Consider the following 24,073-nt stretch of genomic DNA (forward strand, 5'->3'; position numbering starts at 1 on the left):
GCCGTGCCCAGGGACAGACAGGGGCCGTGCCCAGGGGACAGACAGGGGCCGTGCCCAGGGACAGACAGGGGCCGTGCCCAGGGACAGACAGGGGCCGTGCCCAGGGACAGACAGGGGCCGTGCCCAGGGGACCGTGCCCAGGGGACCGTGCTCAGGGGGCTGTGCTCAGGGGGCCGTGCTCAGGGGGCCGTGCCCAGGGGCAGACAGAGACTGTGCCCAGGGACAGACAGAGACCGTGCCCAGGGGCAGACAGGGACCATCCCCATAGGCCATGCCCAGGCGACCGTGCCCAGGGGACCGTGCCCAGGGGACCGTGCCCAGGGGACCGTGCTCAGGGGCAGACAGGGACCGTGCCCAGGGACAGACAGGGGCCGTGCCCAGGGGACCCAGCAAAATATGGGGCCTCCAGCAGCGGCTCTGTGCAAATATGTTCCATTTATTTCACTGGGCCGAGGTCTCAGCCTCAGTGGTGTCCCTCTCGCCTCTGAGTCAGGAGGGCGTGAATTGAAGTTCCACACCAGAGACCTGAGGTCATTATCCAGGCAGACACTCCAGTGCAGAACTGAGGGAGTGATAGACACTCGGGAGAGGTAAGGGCAGAGGTAAGGGCAGAGGCAGCCAGTGTTTCAGAGTGAAAGGAGACGGTCCTGTTAGCAGAAAGGATGTGGGGAGGAGGCTGAGTCAGGTTTCAATCGTACACCAATCTTCACACTTCAAAGTTTTGTATGAGCTGAAGTTTACGGGGGATGTAAAGTGAACCTAAAACTATAAGGACAAGTTAACAGCTTTGGTTACTTCTGAGGTTTACATTAGTAGTGTTGCTCCGTGCTGACAGTGAAATTATCACTAAAGAATTTTACTTTCGATTATCTTTCTGAAGCGAGACTCTCGCTGGTGAGAACCTGTTTGAAACAGAGTCTCAACATCAAAGGCCCCCTTTTTGAAGAGGCACTGTTGTATAATCTTGCCTTGTGTTCTCTTGAGCTGAGAAGGTTGAGGGGGTGATCTGATCGAGGGAAGTGGAGGAATCTGCTGCTGTTGACTGATCCTCGCCTTCCCGACCCCCCCCCCGTCTCCACAATCACCTTGGGCCGAGCAGGCGGTCTCCGGGCAGCCTGACTGTCCACCGCTTCACACTGACTTCTCATCCATTTTAGGAGGGAGTCAGTGAGGTGGGGCCATTAAAATGGGCTGGGTTTCCCGCTGCTGGTGATGTGGCATTCCTGCCCGGGAGGTAAAATTCACACCCAGACTAACATTAACCTCCCATCATATTTCCCCATTCATTTATTTGAATTCCATTGGTCAAAAGGCAGCAGCAGGGAAATTAAAATAGCAGGAGAAGAGATGACTGTAATGTAACTGCCTAACTCCACTGCAGTGTGTGATCGAGAGGATTTCACAGGGAGGACAGAATCCAGCTGACCTGCTGATAATAACATAACAGCGTCGTCCTGTCTTGTTTAAAGCTCTCCAGGAAGTCCTTGGGTAAGAAACGAATCCTGAGGTCATACCTGTAAGAAATTTCAAAAGATGTTTCCTTTAAAAAGAACAAATTGATTGACCATTTCTTGCCACAGACATTACAGACTTTGGCTTAACATAGGAACATAGGAACAGGAGTAGGCCATTCAGCCCCTCGTGCCTGCTCCGCCATTTGATAAGATCATGGCTGATCTGTGATCTAACTCCATATACCTGCCTTTGGCCCATATCCCTTAATACCTTTGGTTGCCAAAAAGCTATCTATCTCAGATTTAAATTTAGCAATTGAGCTAGTATCAATTGCCGTTTGCGGAAGAGAGTTCTAAACTTCTACCACCCTTTGTGTGTAGAAATGTTTTCTAATCTCACTCCTGAAAGGTCTGGCTCTAATTTTTAGACTGTGCCCCCTACTCCTAGAATCCCCAACCAGCGGAAATAGTTTCTCTCTATCCAACCTATCCGTTCCCCTTAATATCTTATAAACTTCGAACAGATCACCCCTTAACCTTCGAAACTCTAGAGAATACAACCCCAATTTGTGTAATCTCTCCTCGTAACTTAACCCTTGAAGGATGTGAATCACATACCCCATAGTTTGAAGGACAGGATGAGAATCACATAAGAACATAAGAAATAGGAGCAGGAGTGGGCCGTCTGGCCCCTCGAGCCTGCTCCACCATTCAATAAGATCATGGCTGATCTTCTACCTCGACGCCATTTTCCTGCCCTATCCCCATATCCCTTGATGCTTTTAATATTTAAAAATCTATCGATCTCTGTTTTGAATTTACTCAATGACTGAGCCTCCACAGCCCTCTGGGATAGAGAATTCCAAAGATTCACCACCCTCTGAGTGAAGAAATTTCTCCTCATCTCAGTCCTAAATGGCCTCCCCCTTATTCTGAGATTGTGACCCCTGGTTCTAGACTCCCCAGCCAGGGGAAACAGCCTCCCTGCATCTACCGTCGAGCCCTGTAAGAATTTTGTATGTTTCAATGAGATCACTTCTCATTCTTCTAAACTGTAGAGAATACAGGCCTAGTCTACTCAATCTCTCCTCATACAACAATCCCACCATCCCAGGAATCAGTCTGGTGAACCTTTGTTGCACTCCCTCTATGGCAAGTATATCCTTTCTTAGGTAAGGAGACCAAAATTGTACACAATACTCCAGGTGCAGTCTCACCAAGGCCCGATATAATTGCAGTAAGACATCTTCACTCCTGTACTCACATCCTCTTGTAATAAAGGCCAAAATACCATTTGCTTCCTAATTGCTTGCTGCACCTGCATGTTAGCTTTCAGTGACTGATGTACAAGGACACCCAGGTCCCTTTGAACATCAACATTTCCCAATCTCTCATCATTTAAAAAATACTCAACATTTCTGTTTTTCCTACCAAAGTGGATAACTTCACATTTTTCCACATTATATTCCATCTGCCATGTTCTTGCCCACTCACTTAGCCTGTCTATATCCCCTTGATGTCTCTTTGCATCCTCCTCACAACTCACTGATTCAGGTCATTTATTTTTAGAATAATGAGGTTGGGCGTTGGTTGGAATCTAATTCAGGGGTTCAGATAGTTTATATAGAGTAATGGATACTCGGGAGTGAGTTACAGGCTGGAATTTAATCGAGGGGTTCGGGGGGGTTTATATATAGAATAATGGAAGCATACCGGATCCTGGGCTTTATAAATAGAGGCATAGAGTACAAAAGCAAAGAAGTCATGTTGAATCTTTATACAACACTGGTTTGGCTACAACTGGAGTATTGTGTCCAGTTCTGGGCACCGCACTTTAGGAAGGATGTGAAGGCCTTAGAGAGGGTGCAGAAGAGATTTACTAGAATGGTTCCAGGGATGAGGGACTTCAGTTATGTGGAGAGACTGGAGAAGCTGGGGTTGTTCTCCTTAGAACAGAGAAGATTGTGAGGAGATTTGATAGAAGTGTTCAAAATCATGAAGGGTTTTGATAAAGTAAATAAAGAGAAACTGTTCCCATTGGTGAAAGGGTCAAGAACCAGAGGACACAGATTTAAGGTGATTGGCAAAAGAACCAAAGGCGACATGAGGAAAAACTTTTTTACGCAGCGAGTGGTTAGGATCTGGAATGTGCTGCCTGAAAGGGCGGTGGAAGCAGATTCAATCGTGGCCTTCAAAAAGGAATTGGATAAATACTTGAAGGGAAAAAATTTGCAGGGCTAAGGGGAAAGAGCAGGGGGAATGGGACTAACTGGTTTGCTCTTACAAAGAGCTGGCACGGATTCGATGGGCCGAATGGCCTCCTGTGCTGTAACCATTCTATGATTCTATGAATAACGGATACTTGGGTGTGAGTTACAAGCTGGAATCTAATCAAGGGGTACAGATGGTTTATATATACAATAACGCATACCTGGGGGTGAATTACAGGCCGGAATCTAATTTATTCTTAAAACATGAGAAGATAGGTGGGGAAAAGTCCTTTAGTCCTGTTAGCTGGCCAAGGGAGTGGTGATTAAATTGACCCAGGGAGACCAGGTGGACTAGAAGTTCCCTTAACAGAGAACAAATGAAACCTGAATTGTGTTTCTCTCTGGTCTGTCACATGTTGCTGAAAGATAATCAAACTCTCGAGTGTAGAATGGTGATATAACCTCCACTCAGCCTCCAGGTGAAGACATTCATATTTCATCTGAACCTCCTCGATTGTGAGATCGGGGTGTAGCCAGTACACTTCGTCTGACTTCATGTGTTTCAGTCTGAGTCCATAGCAGCTCTTAAAAATAATACTGGGTCCCACTCTCCCGCTGTCCAATATCGTGTTAATAATCTCCTGTGGAGGAACAGACAACCAGAATCATTATTAATGACATTACTTGGGATTAAACCAAAATGGCACCAGCCTGTCTGAGGTTAGCACAGTAAGACAGCAAGCTCCCAGAGACAGCAAGCTCACAGAGACAGCAAGCTCACAGAGACAGCAAGCTCCCAGAGACAGCAAGCTCACAGAGACAGCTCACAGAGACAGCAAGCTCACAGAGACAGCTCCCAGAGACAGCTCCCAGAGACAGCAAGCTCACAGAGACAGCAAGCTCCCAGAGACAGCCCCCAGAGACAGCTCACAGAGACAGCAAGCCCCCAGAGACAGCAAGCCCCCAGAGACAGCAAGCCTCCAAAGACAGCAAGCTCACAGAGACAGCAAGCCCCCAGAGACAGCCCCCAGAGACAGCTCACAGAGACAGCAAGCCCCCAAAGACAGCAAGCTCACAGAGACAGCAAGCCCCCAGAGACAGCTCACAGAGACAGCAAGCTCACAGAGACAGCTCACAGAGACAGCAAGCCCCCAGAGACAGCAAGCCCCCAGAGACAGCTCCCAGAGACAGCAAGCCCTCAGAGACAGCAAGCTCACAGAGACAGCAAGCCCCCAGAGACAGCTCCCAGAGACAGCAAGCCCCCAGAGACAGCAAACTCCCAGAGACAGCAAGCCCCCAGAGACAGCAAGCCCCCAGAGACAGCTCCCAGAGACAGCAAGCCCCCAGAGACAGCAAGCCCCCAGAGACAGCAAGCTCACAGAGACAGCAAGCTCACAGAGACAGCAAGCCCCCAGAGACAGCAAGCCCCCAGAGACAGCAAGCTCACAGAGACAGCTCCCAGAGGTACTGCTTCCTAAAATCAATAATCTAAAACGGCAAGAAACAAATAATCATTTTGAAAATTCACATCCTTAAGAACATCAGAAATAGTAAGAGCTGAATGTGGAGAAACTATTCCACACTGGCCACAGAATTGATCAGCCCAATTTTAACTCAGAGTGGGAATCGGACAGACGAGGCCGAGGTGAGGAGCAACCCCACCTGCCCCCTCACCCGCCCCCTCACCCCCTCGCCCCCTCGCCCCCTCACCTGCCCCCCTGCACCCCCACCCCCACCCACCTCCCACCCCTCTTCACCCCCACCCCCCTCTTCGCCCCCCCTCACCTTCCCCCTCCCCACCACCTGCCCGCTTGCCCCCTCGTCCCCTCCCCCGTTCCCCCCTGCACCCCCTCACCCCCTTCATCCCCGCCCCCGCCCGGTTAGCTGCCTGTCTGAAAGGAGCAGCGAGCGGCAGTGGGCTGGTGGGTGGGATGGGTAGGTGGTTGTCAGTCGGGGCTGATGGAGGAAGGTTTTGGGAGGGTCTCGGGATCAGCGTGGGGGGAACCCCGGGCAGTAGACCCCAAACCTTCCTGTTGGGGCCCGAATGAGCGTTGCTGCTTCTCCTGACCCCTTAAGGAATATAAAGAAATAAGATAAACACACTACGACCGTTACATCTCCCCCCGGTCCCAGATATTCTTCCCCATCAGGCCACCGATTCAAATTGCAGCCGGGGCCCGACTACGTCATTGGTGGATAAGACTCCCGGGTGATTTTAACTGCCGCCCAGACAGGCAGGGTTAAAATCGCCCCTGATGATGCTTTGAAGCCATGGACCATGGACCATGGACCATCACCCCCAGGACTCAACACTGTCAGGAGAAGATTCTTAAATACAGAGCCTTTCGCTGGGACTTCAGTCAGTGCCAATGTGATCAGTTTGACTCTATAACAATCAGTATCTGACAAAGTACCAATTCAGTAAGTAGTTTCAACCAAACTACACAACTTCGGAACGCAGGTACTGAAGACGGATTTTGTGAGGTGGGGCTGATTGCAGATCGCCGCTGTATCTAATGTGATTTTGAATCGTTAAAAGTAATTTCTTTTTCATTCAATCTCAGATTACAAAATGCCTAAAACACATCCAAAATCAGAATGTTAATTTACTCGCAGAGTTGGATTTTATCACTGCCAAACAAGTCGAAAAGTAAAATTCAGCAGAACACCAGGATCATCGAGACACAGTGCTTGAGAGAATAGATTACAATCAGAGGCAGTAATAAGGCAATTAAGACCACAAGAAACCAGGGGATCAATTTTCGGATGGCCGAGCGGGTGCATTTGTGGTGGGGGGGGTCCTAAAATTTGGGATTCCCGGAGCGGGTCCAGAGCCCGGCTCCAACCCGCCCACATCCGGGTTCCCCAGTGATGCGAATCGGTGCGCGCACAGCCCCCACCTGCGGGACTCTCACCGGCAATCACAGCTGGCAGGATCCCACTTAAGATCATTATCTGGGTACTTGAGGTCATTTACAGACCTTGTTCGTTGGAGATTTTAGGAGGATTCGGATTTTGGACTACCCAGAGTGTGTTTCCCATCCTGGGGGAGACACTCCCTGTTTGAACAGACGTGTTGCAGCCAGTGGCAGCTGCAGAGGTCCATTTAACAGGTGCGGGGTAAACCCTCATTCATTGTAGCAGGGCACTCTGTCACCTCAGACAAAGTTTTGCCTGCCACACCGTTGTTTCCACACTCTAAATTATTGAATCATACCCTAAACTCTGCTGTCCAAACACATTTACCTACTTTGTGGACTCCCTCACACTCACACCGTCAGGATTGGAGGGGTTGGGGGGGTGTCCATTGCTGCATTCATCACTCCATCCGAGGACGAGCAACATCACCAGCCTCGCCAGGCACGCCGTCCACCTCCGCCATGTGCAGCTCCACAACACAGTGCTGCGCAACAGGCCCTGCACAAAATAGTCGTGCAACTACAGATACACCCACTGTAGGGTGACCCAATGGGTGGCATCAAGGGTGTTCATAGAGAACCTCATGAAAGGGCATTATTGCACAAGCCAGTCAAGAATGGCCAAGACGTGGCAGTAGTGGTGACAATATAATATGTAATGTGAGTTGATCAGAAATCAAATATAAGTAAAAACCATGACAAACCCTCAAACACCCTTGTGCATCCCCTTCATGCTCACGACACGTTTGCCTTACGCTGCCGACTGCACATATGTGATGCATGCCCTGTGCCTGCAGCATACGTAGTGGCAGGTTGAGTGAGGCTGACCGTGAAAGAGATGCACGAGAGGGTGAGTATGAGATAGAGCCATGAGATTGTATGAGGATTGGGTTGAGTGGTAGTGGTGGGATGAGTACTGGCGAGGTGAGTAAGTGCAGGTAAGATGAGGATGAGGTTTGAGTGGGTATGAGGGGTGATGTGACAGAGTAGTGTTGGCAGTGCAGAAGGAGATGTGGGGTGGGGGCGGTGATGTGGCAGATGGAGTGTAGGGGAATGAGTAAGTGTACTCACTTTGGCTGACCTACTGAGGTCATTGGAGCGCCTCCTGCACTGTATGCAGATGCGCGATATGTTGGTGGTGCTGGTGAGCTCCTCTGCCACCTCGAGCCAGGCCTTCCTGGTGGCAGAAGCAGGCCACTTCCTCCCGTCCGCCAGAAAGAAGATCTCAGTCCTCCCCCTCCTCCTCTCCCCATCCAATAAGACCTGGAGTGAGGCATCATTAAACCTGGGAGCAGCCTTTCCCCTGGGCTGCTCCATGCTGTACTTTTGCCTATTTTCTGCAGCATCAGTCAGTGGAGGACTGCCCCTTTAAATAGGGCTCCTCCAGCTGACAGCCTATGATGCGGGTGCGCAGTCCGCCCACTGCGCAGCTTTCCAGCGCGAAACCCGGAAGCCAAGGTAAGTGGCTCCAATTTACTTACGATTGCGTGGGAAACCCACCGATTTCACTGGGCGCGTTCCCCTCCTAATATCGGGCCCCATGTTACAGAAACAGCTGATCCCAGTGAGCCCAGTGCACCACACACAGCCTCATCCTAAACAAATCTAAAATTTCAGAGAAAGGCAATTAGAGCATAAGAGCATAAGAAACAGGAGCAGGAGTAGGCCATTCGGCCCCTCGAGCCTGCTCCCCCATTCAATCAGATCATGGCTGATCTTTGACCTCAACTCCACTTTCCCGCCCGATCCCCATATCCCTTGATTCCCCGAGAGTCCAAAAATCTATCGATCTCAGTCTTGAATATATTCATTGACTGAGCATCCACAGCCCTCTGGGGTAGAGAATTCCAAAGATTCACAACCCTCTAAGTGAAGAAATTCCTCCTCATCTCAGTCCTAAATGTCCGACCCCTTATCCTGAGACTGTGACCTCTAGTTCTAGACTCTCCAATCAGGGGAAACAATCTCTTAGCATCTACCCTGTCAACCCCCCTCAGAATCTTATATGTTTCAATGAGATCACCTCTCATTCTTCTAAACTCCAGAGAGTATAGGCCCATTCTACTCAATCACTCTTAAACTTAAAACAGGTAAAAGATCCAAAAACACAAAACACCAAACTTCCTTTCATATATTTATGAACAACTTGTATTTGCATTCATAAAGCCTCTTTCATATTCTCAAGTTGTCCCATGCTGCATTGACTGCTAACCATCTGTCAGTTCTTCAGCATCCTTGACCACCTCATCTTCCTTCTCCTCCTCCACCATTCCCTGTGGCTGCTGATCTCCCACAATCCCACGTCTACCTCTTTCTATGACTCTGTTGTACAGAATCCACGCTACCACTGCTGTTTTGCCACTCTCTCTCTCTCTGGGATATATTGTCTAGAACAATGACCCTCCAACATCAGAACCATTTTAACACAGGAGACACCTGCTCCGTGATGCTTATTGCACTCGAACGTGTTTGGGTTTATGCAGATTATAGAGTTGCTATGATCTACATTACGAGTAAGTAACCCAAGAATATGCCATCCAAATCATCCCACCTTGGAATAATTGGGAAGCATATAATTCCTAATGCAGGAAGAGTAGAAAACCAGAATATTTTTTAAATGGTGAGAAACTATTAAATGTTAGTGTTCAGAGAGACTTGGGTATCCTCGTACAAGAAACACAAAAAGTTAGCATGCGGGTACAGCAAGCAATTAGGAAAGAAAATGGAATGTTGGCCTTTATTGCAGGGGGGTTGGAGTACCAGGGTAAGGAAGTCTTACTACAATTGTACAGGGCTTTGGTGAGACCACACCTGGAGCACTGTGTACAGTTTTAGTCTCCTTTTCTAAGGAAGGATATACTTGCCTTAGAGGCGGTGAAATGAAGGTTCACTAGATTAATTCCTGGGATGAGAGGGTTGTCCTATGAGGAGAGGTTGAGTAGAATGGGCCTATACTCTCTGGAGTTTAGAACAATGAGAGGTGATCTCATTGAAACATATAAGATTCTGAGGGGGCTTGACAGGGTAGATGCTGAGAGATTGTTTCCCCTGGCTGGAGAGTCTGGAACTAGGGGGCATAGTCTCAGGATAAGGGGTCGGCCATTTAAGACTGAGATGAGAAGGAATTTCTTCACTCAGAATATTGTGAATCTTTGGAATTCTCTACCCCAGAGGGCTGTGGATGCTCAGTCATTGAATATGTTCAAGGCTGAGATCGATAGATTTTTGGACTCTGGGGGAATCAAGGGATATGGGGATCGGGCAGGAAAGTGGAGTTGAGGTCAAAGATCAGCCATGATCTGATTGAATAGCGGAGCAGGCTCGAGGGGCCGAATGGCCTACTCCTGCTCCTATTTCTTATGCTCTTATGCTCCTTTGTTCTAATTCCCTTAATATATGAACATTTGGCACTCCCTGGACCTAGACAGTCAATTCATAATGAGTTGTTGGTGCTCACTTATTCAATCTATAGTTTCTTGTACCCTGGAAGTGCCACATCTTTCAAAAAACGTTGTCAGTCTGTCCTGCTGCATGCTGGCATTGATTTTAATGTGTTCACCAGCAAAACAAAACACACCATCTGTGAATGGGTACTGGATCAGTTAATCGCAACGCACTGCTCCTTGCTAAGTCTCAAATCACTGCCAGGAAAGAGCCTGTGGGGAATAAAAGTGGAGTGTCATTGTCACTTTTACTACAGCCTGATGCTGCTCCTTGGTTTTGGCTCTGGGTCCAGGAAATGGCTCAATTCACCTGTGCTTTCCTCGGTGAGGTGTCGCTCTGCTTCTCTGTCAGATTAAGGCAGTTGTGTTGCTGGTGATAGACACACGAGCCGGGTGTGCTGGTCCTTGTCTGTGTTACTGCCCCTTCATCAGCGCTAAGTCTGGAGGTTACCAATGCTGCTTGCTGCTAAGGTGCACAGTTTGAGGCGGGGAAGATTTCACATTTCATATCAGACAAACTAAAATCCTAGTATGTGGATTTCTCAGCAGTTTTAACACTGAAGCATGATGGTGGGAGTCCACTCAGCTCAAACACCCAACCAGCCAAAATAAACAATGAGTGATATTAAGATCAGCAATGACTGGAGGACATTCTTGTGCAGAAGGAACAAACCCCAAGATAAAGACTGTGAAAATACAGTGGACAATGTTAAGCATCGCACCTTAAGAGTGCAATCAGGCCACAGGTACAGAGATTTCCACACCCAGTATGGAGCTCCCTCACCCTCATTGTCCATGGAAGGAAAATTGGGAGACTACACAACAGGTATGTGATCCTCAGTGAACCAATATTACAATATGTGCTGCTGGTATCTGATGCTCTCTCTGGTTTTACAGAAACCGTGGGCATGATTTTAGCATGGCGGCTGGATTGTGTGATCACAATTCTATTGAAGGCACTTAATGTTAGTTCCGGGTTTCGCGACTGTGCAGCAGGCGTACCGCGTACCCGCACGATGGGCGGCGGGCGTACCGCGTACCCGCACGATGGGCGGCGGGCGTACCGCGTACCCGCACGGTGCGCGGCGGGCGTACCGCGTACCCGCACGATGGACAGCGGGCGTACCGCGTACCCGCACGGTGCGCGGCGGGCGTACCGCGTACCCCCACGGTGCGCGGCGGGCGTACCGCGTACCCGCACGGTGCGGGCGTACCGCGTACCCGCACGGTGCGCGGCGGGCGTACCGCGTACCCCCACGATGTGATTTAAAGTGCACTATTTAAAGGGCCAATGTAAAAATGGATTTTGAAGGAGAAAGGAGTAAAAAGCGAAATGGAAGGACATTGTGGAAAGGAAGAACCTTCAGAAACTACTGGGTCCTGTGAAAGCAGGAGGGACATGTTATACCCAGGTGACAGGAGGAAGATACCTGCTGCTGCCACCAAGAAGGTGTGTCGGGGAGTGGCAGAAGAGATGAGCAGCAGGAGCACGGTCTTGGGTTCAGTGCAGGAAGCTTTTTAATGACTTAACCAGGTCAGGAAAAATGAGTACATTTGCTGATTCACCCACATCCTGTGTTGTGTAACTCTCTCCCCTCCCCCCCACTCCATCACATCACTCCTCATATGTGGTTAAGTTTCAGCATCAACCATCCTTCACTTTTTATGCAATTCCTCACCTCCCCATTTATTCACCCACCACTGCAACTCACCCCAATCCTGATGCAATGTGATGTATGAGTTTGATAGTCACCCTCTGATGTATCTCTTTCATGGTCAGCCTCATCCAAAGCATTGCATTCATCAGGTGAAGACGTCACCTTCAGTCACTCACAGGTCTGCTCTTTCTCCCCTTGTAGGAGAAGAGAACGCAAAATGCAAGGGAGAGGAGCAGAACTGGAGGGGCCCCCCCCGCATAGTGGAGGTGAGAGGTGTGGAGGAGGAGGCTATGGAGATAAGTGGCACATCGGCATCCCTATCCATTGGAGACGGAGAGACTGGGAACCCGCAGATACCTGGTGACAGAACTTAAACATCTTTCACACACATGGTGACTTTATTTTATCAATGATTGAACTGTGAGAAACCGGAGTTTGGTCATTGGAAAGATTGTCACTTTTCCAATGGATAATTCATGTTGCTTTCTGTTGTCTTCCAGGGCTTTCACGATTTCAAGAACAATCAGCAGAAGTGGAAGACATTGATTCCTCAGGGAAGCTCATTCCTTCTGAGGGTGCACCGTTACAGGACATCCAGCCCTGCACCAGCACAGATACTCGCACCTCGGTGGGTCCTGTTAGACAGTTAGTTGGGTTGTCACCTGGTGATTCACCACTCACAAGTGAGCACGAGCAGACACTGGGGCAGCTGTGGAGAGTCCGTGTCGGTGGGAGCACTCCTCTCCAGGCTCTGCTCAGATGGACACAGATGCTGAACCCTGGGGGCCATCGATGAGAAGCAGAATGATCGAGGGACAGATGCATCTTTGGGAGATACTGAAAAATATGCCACACACACTCTCCACAATAGCGGAGAGGATGGAGGAATCCACCTCCAGCATTGGTGGATTGGTGGCGCAGGTAAGTGTGAGAATGTCTGTGATGGAAACAGTGGCCGCCTCCATTAGCTTCAAGCAGGACTCTCTAATGAGTCCATGCAGGCCATGACCACGGCTGTGAGGACTTTGGGTGCTGCCTTAAACAGGCAGACAGATACTTTAGCCGTGGCCTTACAATGCAGCACATCTCCTCTCCAGCCTGCTGTCCGGCAGAGTGTTGGGATTGATGTGGCCCTGGCCCAGGAGAGGGATGATGGTGAAAGGGGACATAGAAGTGGGGATTCCACTCAAAGAACTCCCACGTCTTACCCATTGCTCCCCCCACATCTACCAGTACCCACAAAGCTGCCTCCTCTCCAGGTGGCGGAGTCTGGCCCCAGCACAGGTGCAGGTGGCACAGTCTTTGGCGGGGCCCTCACGGGCTCCAAAACCCAGGGGTCGTAGGCAGAGAGAAGCTCAGCAGTTTCGGCAGAGACCTGAGCAACCTGGCTCTACCCCCACTGAAACCACAGGGACTGCACCGCGTAGAAACGATAGGAAGAGGAAGGTTCAGCAATTGTAGTTCATCAAGGGTATGTACAAGGCTGGTTGACAAAATGTCATGTGGTTCATTTATATATTTTGTTTGTTATGCCACATTAAATGTAATCATTATCACCACTGCCACGTCTTGGCCATTATTGCGTTCCGTCCGTGAAGTCACCCTTTCATTTGCTTCACCATGAATGCCAAGACATGATGACACCCATTGGGCGGGTGTACAATGGGTATATGCATCGCTCAAAGACTATTTTGTGCCAAGGGAGGGGTGTGGGGGTTGGTGGGGGGGTTAGTGGGGGGTTGGGTGGGGGTGTAGTGGGGGGTTAGTTGGGGGTTAGTGGGGGGTTAGTGGGGGGGTTGGGTGGGGGGTAGTGGGGGGTTAGTGGGGGGGTAGTGGGGGGGTAGTGGGGGGTTGTGGGGGGGTAGTGGGGGGTTGTGGGGGGTAGTGGGGGGGTAGTGGGGGGTTAGTGGGGGGGTTGGGTGGGGGTTGGGTGGGGGGTTAGTTGGGGGTTAGTGGGGGGGTAGTGGGGGGGTAGTGGGGGGGTAGTGGGGGGTTGTGGGGGGATTGGGTGGGGGGGTAGTGGGGGATAGTGGGGGATAGTGGGGGGTTAGTGGGGGGTTAGTGGGGGGGTAGTGGGGGGGTAGTGGGGGGATTGGGTGGGGGGGTAGTGGGGGGTTAGTGGGGGGTTAGTGGGGGGTTGTGGGGGGGTTGGGTAGTGGGGGGTTGTGGGGGGGTTGGGTGGGGGTTGTGGGGGGATTGGGTGGGGTTAGTGGGGGGTTATGGGGTGGGGGGGTTGGTGGGGGGGTTAGTGGGGGGTTATGGGGTTGTGGGGTTATGGGGTTGTGGGGGGTTGTGGGGTTATGGGGTTATGGGGTTGTGGGGTTATGGGGTTGTGGGGGGTTGTGGGGTTATGGGGGGGTTGGTGATGCTAACGGTTGTTCCAGGCGGCCTGAGTATGTCAAATTCTTCACATTGCACATCTCATTATGAGAACCTGTTCGAGATGAGGGAATCCTTGGTATCATGGGCAGCAATGTGCCCGGCTGCTCTGGCAAAGGGCTCCCCATCTTCATTTTCCACCTTCTCCTTTTCTTCAATGTTGCCGCGAGATGAGGATGTTTGATTAGTGCATCAGACCTCCTTCACTGGTAACCCTCTCTGCTGCGCAGTGTTGTGCAGGACGCAGCACATGACGATTATTCTGGACCCCCTCGCTGGCGAGTACTGAAAGGCTCCCCCAGATCTATTCAGGCACCTGAAGCACATCTTCAACATTCCTATGGCTCGGTCAGTGTCAGACCTGGGGGTGATGTGACTGTCGTTGTACCTCATTGGTGGGGTTTCTCAGAGGTGTCATGAGCCATGTCTGGGGGGGGTGTCCCTTGTCTGCAAGGAGCCAGTCCTTCAGTCTGTCTCCTGTCTGGAAGAGTGCCGGGATGTTGGACTCGCACAAAATGAAGAAATCGGGGCAGCTGCCAGGGAATCGGGCACACACCTGCAGAAATCTCTTCCAGTGGTTGCAAACCAGCTGTGCATCGATGGAGTGATAGCCCTTTCGGGTGATGAACAGTCCTGGCTCATGAGCAGGCCCTCGGATTGCTACGTGTGTGCAATCAATTGCACCCTGTACCTGTGGGAAGCCAGCCGGAGAGTGGAAATCCACTGCCCTCTCAGTCTGGCTGATGTCGTCAATGGGGAAATTGACGTAGTCGGATGCCCTGGCAAACAAGCCATCCGTCACCTGTCGAATACACTTATAGACAGACGACGGAGAGATCCTGCTGATGTCACTGGTGGCGGCCTGGAAGGATCCGGAGGTGAAGAAATTGAGGGCAGTGATGACTAACTGCGACGGGCAATGCGTGCCCACCAGGCCCAGCCGGGAGCAGCTCTGCATGAAGGAAGCTGCAGATGTCTGTGACCACCTGGTGACTCAATCTGAGTCTTCGTGGGCACTGCTCCTCAGAGAGGTCCAGGTAGCTCAGCCTCTGTCTGTTGACCCTCTCACGTGGGTAGTGCCTCCTGTGACCTCAGCCCCTCCGTTGGTCCCCTCTCTGCTCTTCTCTAGGTCCTTGTTTCACTCCTCTGTCTTGCAGATCTCAGATGCATGGATGGTGATGGGCCTCCTCCTCAGATGTGGTGCTGAATACATCCATTGCCCCCCCCCCCAAACCCCATCCTGATGGGGTCAATTTGAGGGGGTCCAAAATGCAGGTAAATATGTCTGAACACAAGAATTCTCAGTCTCAACAAAGAACTCTGGGCACTAAATTGGGCCGTGTCGCGCCCGTTGTTTCTGCGCTACGCGGCCTCACGGAGTGCCAAGATGGCTTCTTGGCTGTGCACGCACATTTCCAGCGTGACGTGCGCCGGACGCCATCTTGGTATAGGAGTTAGCGCTGGCGCAGATAACGAACACTGGAATCAAGTAAAGTCGGGAGAAAATGGCTTCAATCAGTGTGCAACGCTGATTTAAAGTGATAGACACCATTTTGGGACTTAACGCTCAACTCAATGCACAGTCTTAACCCCGACCATCTGACCGTGTCTGAGAGTGCCTGGAGGACCCCCCACCAGCGCTATTTAAAGGGACCATGCAGGATTTACAGATTAGTTGCTGGATTATTGCCTCTGGCTGCCGAGACATTTGTACCTGTTTTTGGAGGTCTCCTAGACTTAAAGACCAGGACTAGGGGACAAAGCCTAACATTTAGAAGAGTCTTAACTTTAACCATGGAGTCAATCTGCTTCATACAATCTTGAAAGCTTCAGTTAGGTCACGAATCAGGGCGGCTCGTTCCGAGTTCTTTTGCTGAAGACACAACAGCCATATAGCAGTGTGATTTGTACCCTCTATATCAGGGTCACGGCAACATATTACGCTGTCGTAGGGGAAGTTTCCAATATAACAAGATCACAACAGTCAGTCGTCCTGCTATTTTTTTAAATTGACATTTGTCAGTTCCAAATTGCAGATTGAAAACTTTACTGCCGAGCCTCATGTTTTTCACAGCGTGCTTCACATCTGTCACCCACAAACACTCGTGTACAGATGCCTGTCCACACTCACACTTCTGAAAATTATAACAACTTCAGCTTCATCATCCTCCCCCTCAACAGGAAACTTATTGTTTTATTCTCCAAACCATGTAAGGAGTGCAGTCGTGCTGTGTGGAGCCACAGGCAGATTGCAAGTTTTGGTACAAAGTGTAAGGGTGCGCTCACGTAATCTGCAATGAACCATAGTATTTGATCACGCTCTGTGTGTCAGCTCACTCTCGCACGCCTGTATCAGAAAGGGTAGCGCTCCCTCCATTCAGGCAGTGGAGTGGTTAAGTTACTGGACCAGTAATCCAGAGGCCTGGACTAATAATGCAGAGAATGAGAGTTCACATCCCACCCTGGACAGTTTGAGAATTTGAATTCAGTTTAAAAACATCTGGAAATAACAAGCTGGTCTCAGTAAAAGTGACCATGAAGCTGTTGGATTGTCGTAAAAACCTATCTGGTTCACTAATGCCCTTTAGGGAAGGAAACCTGCCGTCCTGACCCGGTCTGGGCCTATATGTGACTTCAGTTCCTCACCAAATTGGTTGAATCTTAACCGCCCTCTGAAGTGACCGAGCAAGATACTGAGGGATGTCAAATCACTACAAAGAATCACATGAACTGTACGAAGACGACAAGGCCAACCGCCAACTTCCCAGGGAAACCAGAGATGGGCAATAAATGCCCACATCCTGAGAATGAATTTAAAAAACGCCAGTCATTCTAACTTTGTCTGGGTCTCTGAAATTATCATACTTGGAATACTGTAGGCAAATTAGGTACCTGACCTGCAAAAAGAAAATCATGCATTGGAACCGAGCAATAAGAACGATTCAGGGATTTAAGAGTCTAATTTACAAGAGACCCACAGACCTGAAGTTGTTTAGACTGGAAAAAATAAGACTGGGAGAACAACAGGATCTAGATCTTTAAAACTGCTGAGAGGAGTAAATAATGGCGATTGATGTAACTGTTTGACTTGGACAGAGAGCGAGAGAACATTAGTTTAAAGTCATAGAATTGAAGAACTTTACAACATGCGGGCCATTGCACCCGAGCCTACTCTCTGAAAAAGCTCTCCTCTTAGTCCCATTTCCCTGCCCTTTCCCAACTTGATAGAGTGGACATGGGCTGTGGGGGGAGATTAAATGGGTGGGGAGAGTCCATGATAGGGGAGAGTGTACATGGGCTGTGGGGGGAGATTAAATGGGTGGGTAGAGTCCATGGGCTGTGTTTAAAATGGAAGAAAAGAATTCTATACTGCTTAGTAAATTAATAGGTGGGTGCGGAGGGATGAGCTGCAGGAATTCTACCCTCGTTTTTAACCATGGTAGAGTTACTAAGCAGACAGGAAAAGGCCCGTCGGCCCAACGGGTCTGTGCCGGTGTTTATTCGCCACACGAGCCTCCTCCCGCTGTAATTACCTCTTCCCACCCTGCCCCAGTATCCCTCTATTCCCTTCTCCCTCATGTATACATCGACTCCCCTTAAATGCATCAACACTCTCTGCCTCAACATATGGCAGCGAGTTCCACATTCTCACCACTCTGTGTAAACAAATTCATCTTAAATTCTTTATTTTGTGTGTTCGTGGTTATCTGATATTTATGTTCCCTTGTTCTGGGCTCACCCACAAGTGGACACAGTCTCTCCATTTCCACCCTATCGAAGCCCTTTATAATTTTAAAGGCCTCTATCAGATCTCCTCTTAGTCTTCTCTTTAGAAAAGACCCCAGCCTGCTCAATCTTTCCTGATTGTTGCGTCCTCTCAACCTGGCAACATTCTTGTAAATCTTTGCAATAAAATCAACGGATAAACCTTACCTTGATTTCTGTTGTGTTGTTGCATTTGACTAACTTGAAGTTCCTGCCAAGGTTGATACTGGTATTGCTGCAGAAACAGACTTTAAGGATCTTCGTTCCATCTCCATCCTTGGATTTTTCAGAGTTAGTGCACAGGGCCTGAGTTGTGGCATCGACCCACGATTCCAGGGGGTTCTGGTCACCTGTCATTTTAAAAACCGCAGCTTTGGTAGGACAGCGCCATCACTAATCTGGAAAAAAACAAAATATTTTTATGTTTTAAAATGAAACTAATTTTGAAAATAGAATACTTAAATAAACAAAAGCAGAAGCCATTTTTTGCAGGCCTGGAGTATTCAACTGGAGAATTGTGTCCAGTTCTGGGCACCGCACTTTAGGAAAGATGTGAAGGCCTTAGAGAGGGTGCAGAAGAGATTTACTAGGATGTTCCAGGGATGAGGGACTTTAGTTCCGTGGAGAGACTGGAGAAGCTGGGGTTGTTCTCCTTGGAACAGAGACGGTTGCGAGGAGATTTGATCGAGGTATTCAAAATCATGAAGGGTCCAGACAGAGTAGATAGAGAGAAACTGTTCCCATTGGTGGAAGGGTCAAGAACCAGAGGGCATAGATTTAAGGTGATTGGCAAAAGAACCAAAGGTGACATGAGGAAAAACTTTTTTACACATCGAGTGGTTAGGATCTGGAATGCACTGCCCGAGGGGATGGTGGAGGCAGATTCAATCATGGCCTTCAAAAGGGAACTAGATAAGTACTTGAAAGGAAAAAATTTCAGGGCTACAGGGATAGGGCGAGGGTGTGGGACTAGCTGGATTGCTCTTGCAGACTCGATGGGCCGAATGGCCTCCTCCTGTGCTGTAACCTTTCTACGATTCTATGATGTTGCCTCTCCTCATTCTTCCTTCCAAAATGCATCACTTCACACTTCTCTGCATTAAATTCCATCTGCCATGTGTCTGCCCATTTCACCAGTCTGTCTCTGTCCTCCTGAAGTCTGTTACTATCCTCCTTACTGTTTATTACATTCCTGAGTTTCGTGTCAACTGCAAACTTTGAAATTATACCCTCGATACCCAAATCCAAGTCATTAATATATATCAAAAAGAGCAGTGGTCCTGATACTGACCCCTGGGGAACACCACTGTAAACTTCCCTCCAGTCTGAAAAACAACCGTTCACCACTACTCTCTGCTTTCTGTCCCCTAGCCAATTTTATATCCACACTGCCACTGTCCCTTTGATCCCAGGGGCTTCAATTTTGCTAATGTTTGATAAAATACCACACAATAAGCACCTTTCGAAAGTCCACATACACAACATCTACTACACTGCCCTTATCAACTCTCTCTGTCATTCCATCAAAGAACTTAATCAAGTTTGTCAGACACAATTTGCCTTTAACAAATCCGTGCTGGCTGTCATTTATTAACCCACATTTTTCCAAGTTACAATTAATTTTGTCCCGGATTATCATCTCTAAAAGTTTCCCCTCCACAGACATTAGGCTGACTTGCCTGTAGTCACAATGAAGTACTATTTTTTGAAGTGTAGTCATTGTTGAAATGTCAGGAACTCCCTCCCTAACAGCACTGTGGGAGAACCTTCACCACACGGACTGCAGCGGTTCAAGAAGGCGGCTCACCACCACCTTCTCAAGGGCAATTAGGGATGGGCAATAAATGCCGGCCTCACCAGCGACGCCCACATCCCGTGAATGAATTAAAAGAAAGGAAATGTGAAAGCATTTTTGTGCACGGCAAGTCCCACAAACAGATGAATGACCAGATAATCTGTTTTGGTGAAGTTGGTTGAGTGGTAAATATTGGCCAGGACACTGGGAGAACTCCCCTTCATTTCTTCAAATATTGCCATGTGATTTTTTAAGTCCACTTCAGAGAGCAGACGGGGCTTCGGTTTGATGTCTCATCTGAAAGACGGCATCTCCAACGGTGCAGCACTCCCTCAGTACTGACCCTCCGACAGTGCGGCGCTCCCTCAGTACTGACCCTCCGACAGTGCGGTGCTCCCTCAGTACTGACCCTCCGACAGTGCAGCGCTCCCTCAGTACTGACCCTCCGACAGTGCTGCACTCCCTCAGTACTGCACTGAGTGTCAGCCTGGATTTTGTGCTCAAGTCTCTGGAGTGGGACTTGAACCCATGACCTTTTGTGGGAGAGTGCCCACTGAACCATGGCTGACACCCAATGATCTTGTTATTCCTTCTTTGTGATTGGCTCATCTTGATGGTGGGCATGTGAGCAATCTGAAAAAATCAGTGAAATATTGCTGTGTTGTGAGTGATATCACCAAGAAGTGAGGAACTTGAAACAATTAATATCACGAGAGAAAAAGTACTGGACAAACTAATGGGACTAAAAGCCGACAAATCCCCTGGACCTGATGGCCTACATCCTAGGGTTCTAAAAGAGGTAGTGATAGAGATAGTGGATGCATTGGTTATGATCAGATAATGAAGCAGTCCGTGCCCTCATGCAGCAAGACCTGGACAACATCCAGGCTTGGGCTCATAAGTGGCAAGTAACATTCATGCCAGATAAGTGCCAGACAATGACCATCTCCAACAAGAGAGAGTCTAACCACCTCCCCTTGACATTCAACGGCATTACCATCGCCAAATCCCCTACCATCAATATCCTGGGGGTCACCATTGACCAGAAACTTAACTGGACCAGCCACATAAATACTGTGGCTACAAGAGCAGGTCAGAGGCTGGGTATTCTGCGGCGAGTGACTCACCTCCTGACTCCCCAAAGCCTTTCCACCATCTACAAGGCACAAGTCAGGAGTGTGATGGAATACTCTTCACTTGCCTGGATGAGTGCAGCTCCAACAACGCTCAAGAAGCTCGACACCATCCAGGACAAAGCAGCCCGCTTGATTGGCACCCCATCCACCACCCTAAACATTCACTCCCTTCACCACCGGCGCACTGTGGCTGCAGTGTGCACCATCCACAGGATGCACTGCAGCAACTCACCAAGGCTTCTTCGACAGCACCTCCCAAACCCGCGACCTCTACCACCTAGAAGGACAAGGGCAGCAGGCGCATGGGAACAACACCACCTGCACGTTCCCCTCCAAGTCACACACCATCCCGACTTGGAAATATATCGTCGTTCCTTCATCGTCGCTGGGTTAAAATCCTGGAACTCCCTTCCTAACAGCACTGTGGGAGAACCTTCACTACACGGACTGCAGCGGTTCAAGAAGGCGGCTCACCACCACCTTCTCGAGGGCAATTAGGGATGGGCAATAAATGCCGGCCTCGCCAGCGACACCCACATCCCATGAACGAATAAAAAAAAACTTCCAAAGTTCTCTAGATTCTGGAACGGTCCCAGCGGATTGGAAGGTAACAAATGTAACCCCGCTATTCAAGAAAGGAGGGAGAGAGAAAACAGGGAACTACAGGCCAGTTAGCCTGACATCAGTCGTCAGGAACATGCTGGAATCCATTATTAAGGAAGTGGTAACAGGGCACTTAGAAAATCATAATATGATCAGGCAGAGTCAACATGGTTTTATGAAAGGGAAATCGTGTTTGACAAATTTATTAGAGTTTTTTGAGGCTGTAACTAGCAGGGTAGATAAAGGGGAACCAGTGGATGGAGTATATTTGGATTTTCAAAAGGCATTCGATAAGGTGCCACATAAAAGGTTGTTACACAAGGTCAGAGCTCATGGGGTTGGGGGTAATATATTAGCATGGATAGAGGATTGGTTAAAGGACATTAAACGGAGAGTGGGGATAAACAGGTCATTTTCAGGTTGGCAGGCTGTAACTAGTGGGGTACCACAAGGATCAGTGCTTGGGCCTCAGCTATTTACAATCTATATTAATAACTTAGATGAAGGGACCGAGTGTAATGTATCCAAGTTTGCTGACAATACAAAGCCAGGTGGGAAAGTAAGCTGTGAGGAGGACACAAAGAGTCTGCAAAGAGATATAGACAGATTAAGTGAGTGGGCAAGAAGGTGGCAGATGGAGTATAATGTGGGGAAATGTGAGGTTATTCACTTTGGTAGGAAGAATAAAAAAACAGAATATTTTTTAAATGGTGAGAAACTATTAAATGTTGGTGTTCAGAAAGTCTTGGGTGTCCTGGTACAAGAAACACAGAAAGTTAACATGCAGGTACAGCAAGCAATTAGGAAAGCAAATGGCATGTTGGCCTTTATTGCAAGAGGGTTGGAGTACAAGAGTAAGGAAGTCTTGCTGCAATTGTACAGGGCTTTAGTGAGACCTCAGCTGGAGTACTGTGTACAGTTTTGGTCTCCTTATCTAAGGAAGGATAGACTTGCCTTAGAGGGGGTGCAACAAAGGTTCACTGGATTAATTACTGGGATGAGAGGTTGAGTAGAATGGGCCTATACTCTCTGGAGTTTAGAAGAATGAGAGGTGATCTCATTGAAACATAAGGTTATGAGAGGGCTTGACAGGGTCGATGCTGAGAGATTGTTTCCCTTGGCTGGAGAGTCTAGAACTAGGGGGCATAGTCTCAGGATAAGGGGCCGGCCATTCAAGACTGAGATGAGGAGGAATTTCTTCACTCAGTGGGTTGTGAATCTTTGGAATTCTCTACCCCAGGGGGCTGTGGATGCTGAGTCATTGAATATATTCAAGGCTGAGATGGTAGATTTTTGGTCTCTAGGGGAATCAAGGGATATGGGGATCAGGCGGGAAAGTGGAGTTGAGGTCGAAGATCAGCCATGATCTGATTGTAGCCATGATGTGGAGATGCCGGTGATGGACAGGGGTTGACAATTGTAAACAATTTTACAACACCAAGTTATAGTCCAACAAATTTATTTTAAATTCCACAAGCTTTCGGAGGCTTCCTCCTTCCTCAGGTGAACGTTGTTGGAAATTTCCATCCCATTCACCTGACGAAGGAGGAAGCCTCCGAAAGCTTGTGGAATTTAAAATAAATTTGTTGGACTATAACTTGGTGTTGTAAAATTGTTTACAATGATCTGATTGAACAGTGCAGCAGGCTCGAGGGGCCGAATGGCCTACTCCTGCTCCTATTTCTTATAATCCTTATGTTCTTATGAAGTGATGTGCAAATAGGAAGTGATGGAAGTGTGATTAAAGATAGTAAGACCCTTCTATGTGAAGGACCTTTGCTCCTGAAGCACCAGCACAGGCTGAAAGACAGATAAAACACAAAGATAAGGAAAATTACCATACTGATGATGTGCTATAAAATGTCAACAAGGTGTAACTTGCTATGAGGAAAGTCCACACATTTCAAGTCTTCCAGCGCTGTTTGAGTTCCTCTTGATAAACAGAATGAGCTGTGCGGTTCACAATTATATTACATCATGCACTGTGTGCAAGTTGCTAATCTTCTTAATTTTAGAACTGCTGCTGAGGATGTTAAGATCACAGTGTCAATGTTGATGAAGCAGCAAGAAAATTAGGAAGCATTCAAGTGAAGTCACAGTGACAAAGCTGATGTGTGTCGTCTTGGAGTCATAGGCCTAGGAATTGGATGGCGCCCGAATTAGCCTCATTGGTAAAGTACCCACTAGCTGTGGGCACCAATCACGGCCCCAGAGGCAGCTCTCCAGTTTCAGGGTGAAGTAAGATCACTTGGCTGGGATGTTGGCCAAGGACCTGAGGTGAGTCCGGGGAGAGGAGGCAGTCAGGAGGGGAGTGGTGATTGGTGGCTGCCAGCGACCCACGGTTTTAAAGATCCGCCTGACGCCACATTAAGGGAAGTATTTTTTAAACTTAAGTTTTTGGTGGCGGTCTCCAGCGGTCCCTTAAAAGGACCGTCCGTTAGACCAGGTAATCCTGAAGTACAGGAAGCCCGGCACCCGCTGGGTTAAAGGCAAAGTTGCAGCTTCCATTGCAATCAATGGAGCCGCTCCAGGACGTCCCCATCAGTGACAGCACCAGGCAGGCGAAGTTGACCCGAGATGGCGGGCGGGTGTTTAAGTGGAGTGCTTTTTGGGCGAGGCGTGCACTGCACCCGCGTGAAGGAGTCACCAGTTTTACTGATGGGCCCAACTTATGTGAATTCAGTGAGTTGGCAGCATGAAACGCAGTCTCTT

General features: G+C 48.9%; 1 protein-coding gene across 7 annotated transcripts in view; it reads right to left on the reverse strand.

Annotated features, from left to right (window-relative positions):
- The window catches only part of ptk2ba (protein tyrosine kinase 2 beta, a), a 158,004-nt gene that overhangs the window by 92,398 nt on the left and 41,533 nt on the right, over positions 1–24,073 (reverse strand). For all 7 annotated transcript variants that reach the window (XM_067988486.1, XM_067988479.1, XM_067988483.1 and 4 more), the window contains 3 exons: positions 17,996–18,225; positions 4,127–4,305; positions 1,427–1,514 (listed from right to left, as the gene is read on the reverse strand). In XM_067988486.1, the coding sequence (XP_067844587.1) occupies positions 1,427–1,514; positions 4,127–4,305; positions 17,996–18,184 (456 nt within the window). In that variant the 5' untranslated portion in view covers positions 18,185–18,225. The remainder of the gene's footprint in view (positions 1–1,426; positions 1,515–4,126; positions 4,306–17,995; positions 18,226–24,073) is intronic.

This window comes from Heptranchias perlo, chromosome 8, assembly GCF_035084215.1.
Source record: "Heptranchias perlo isolate sHepPer1 chromosome 8, sHepPer1.hap1, whole genome shotgun sequence".
Classification (NCBI taxonomy): domain Eukaryota; kingdom Metazoa; phylum Chordata; class Chondrichthyes; order Hexanchiformes; family Hexanchidae; genus Heptranchias; species Heptranchias perlo.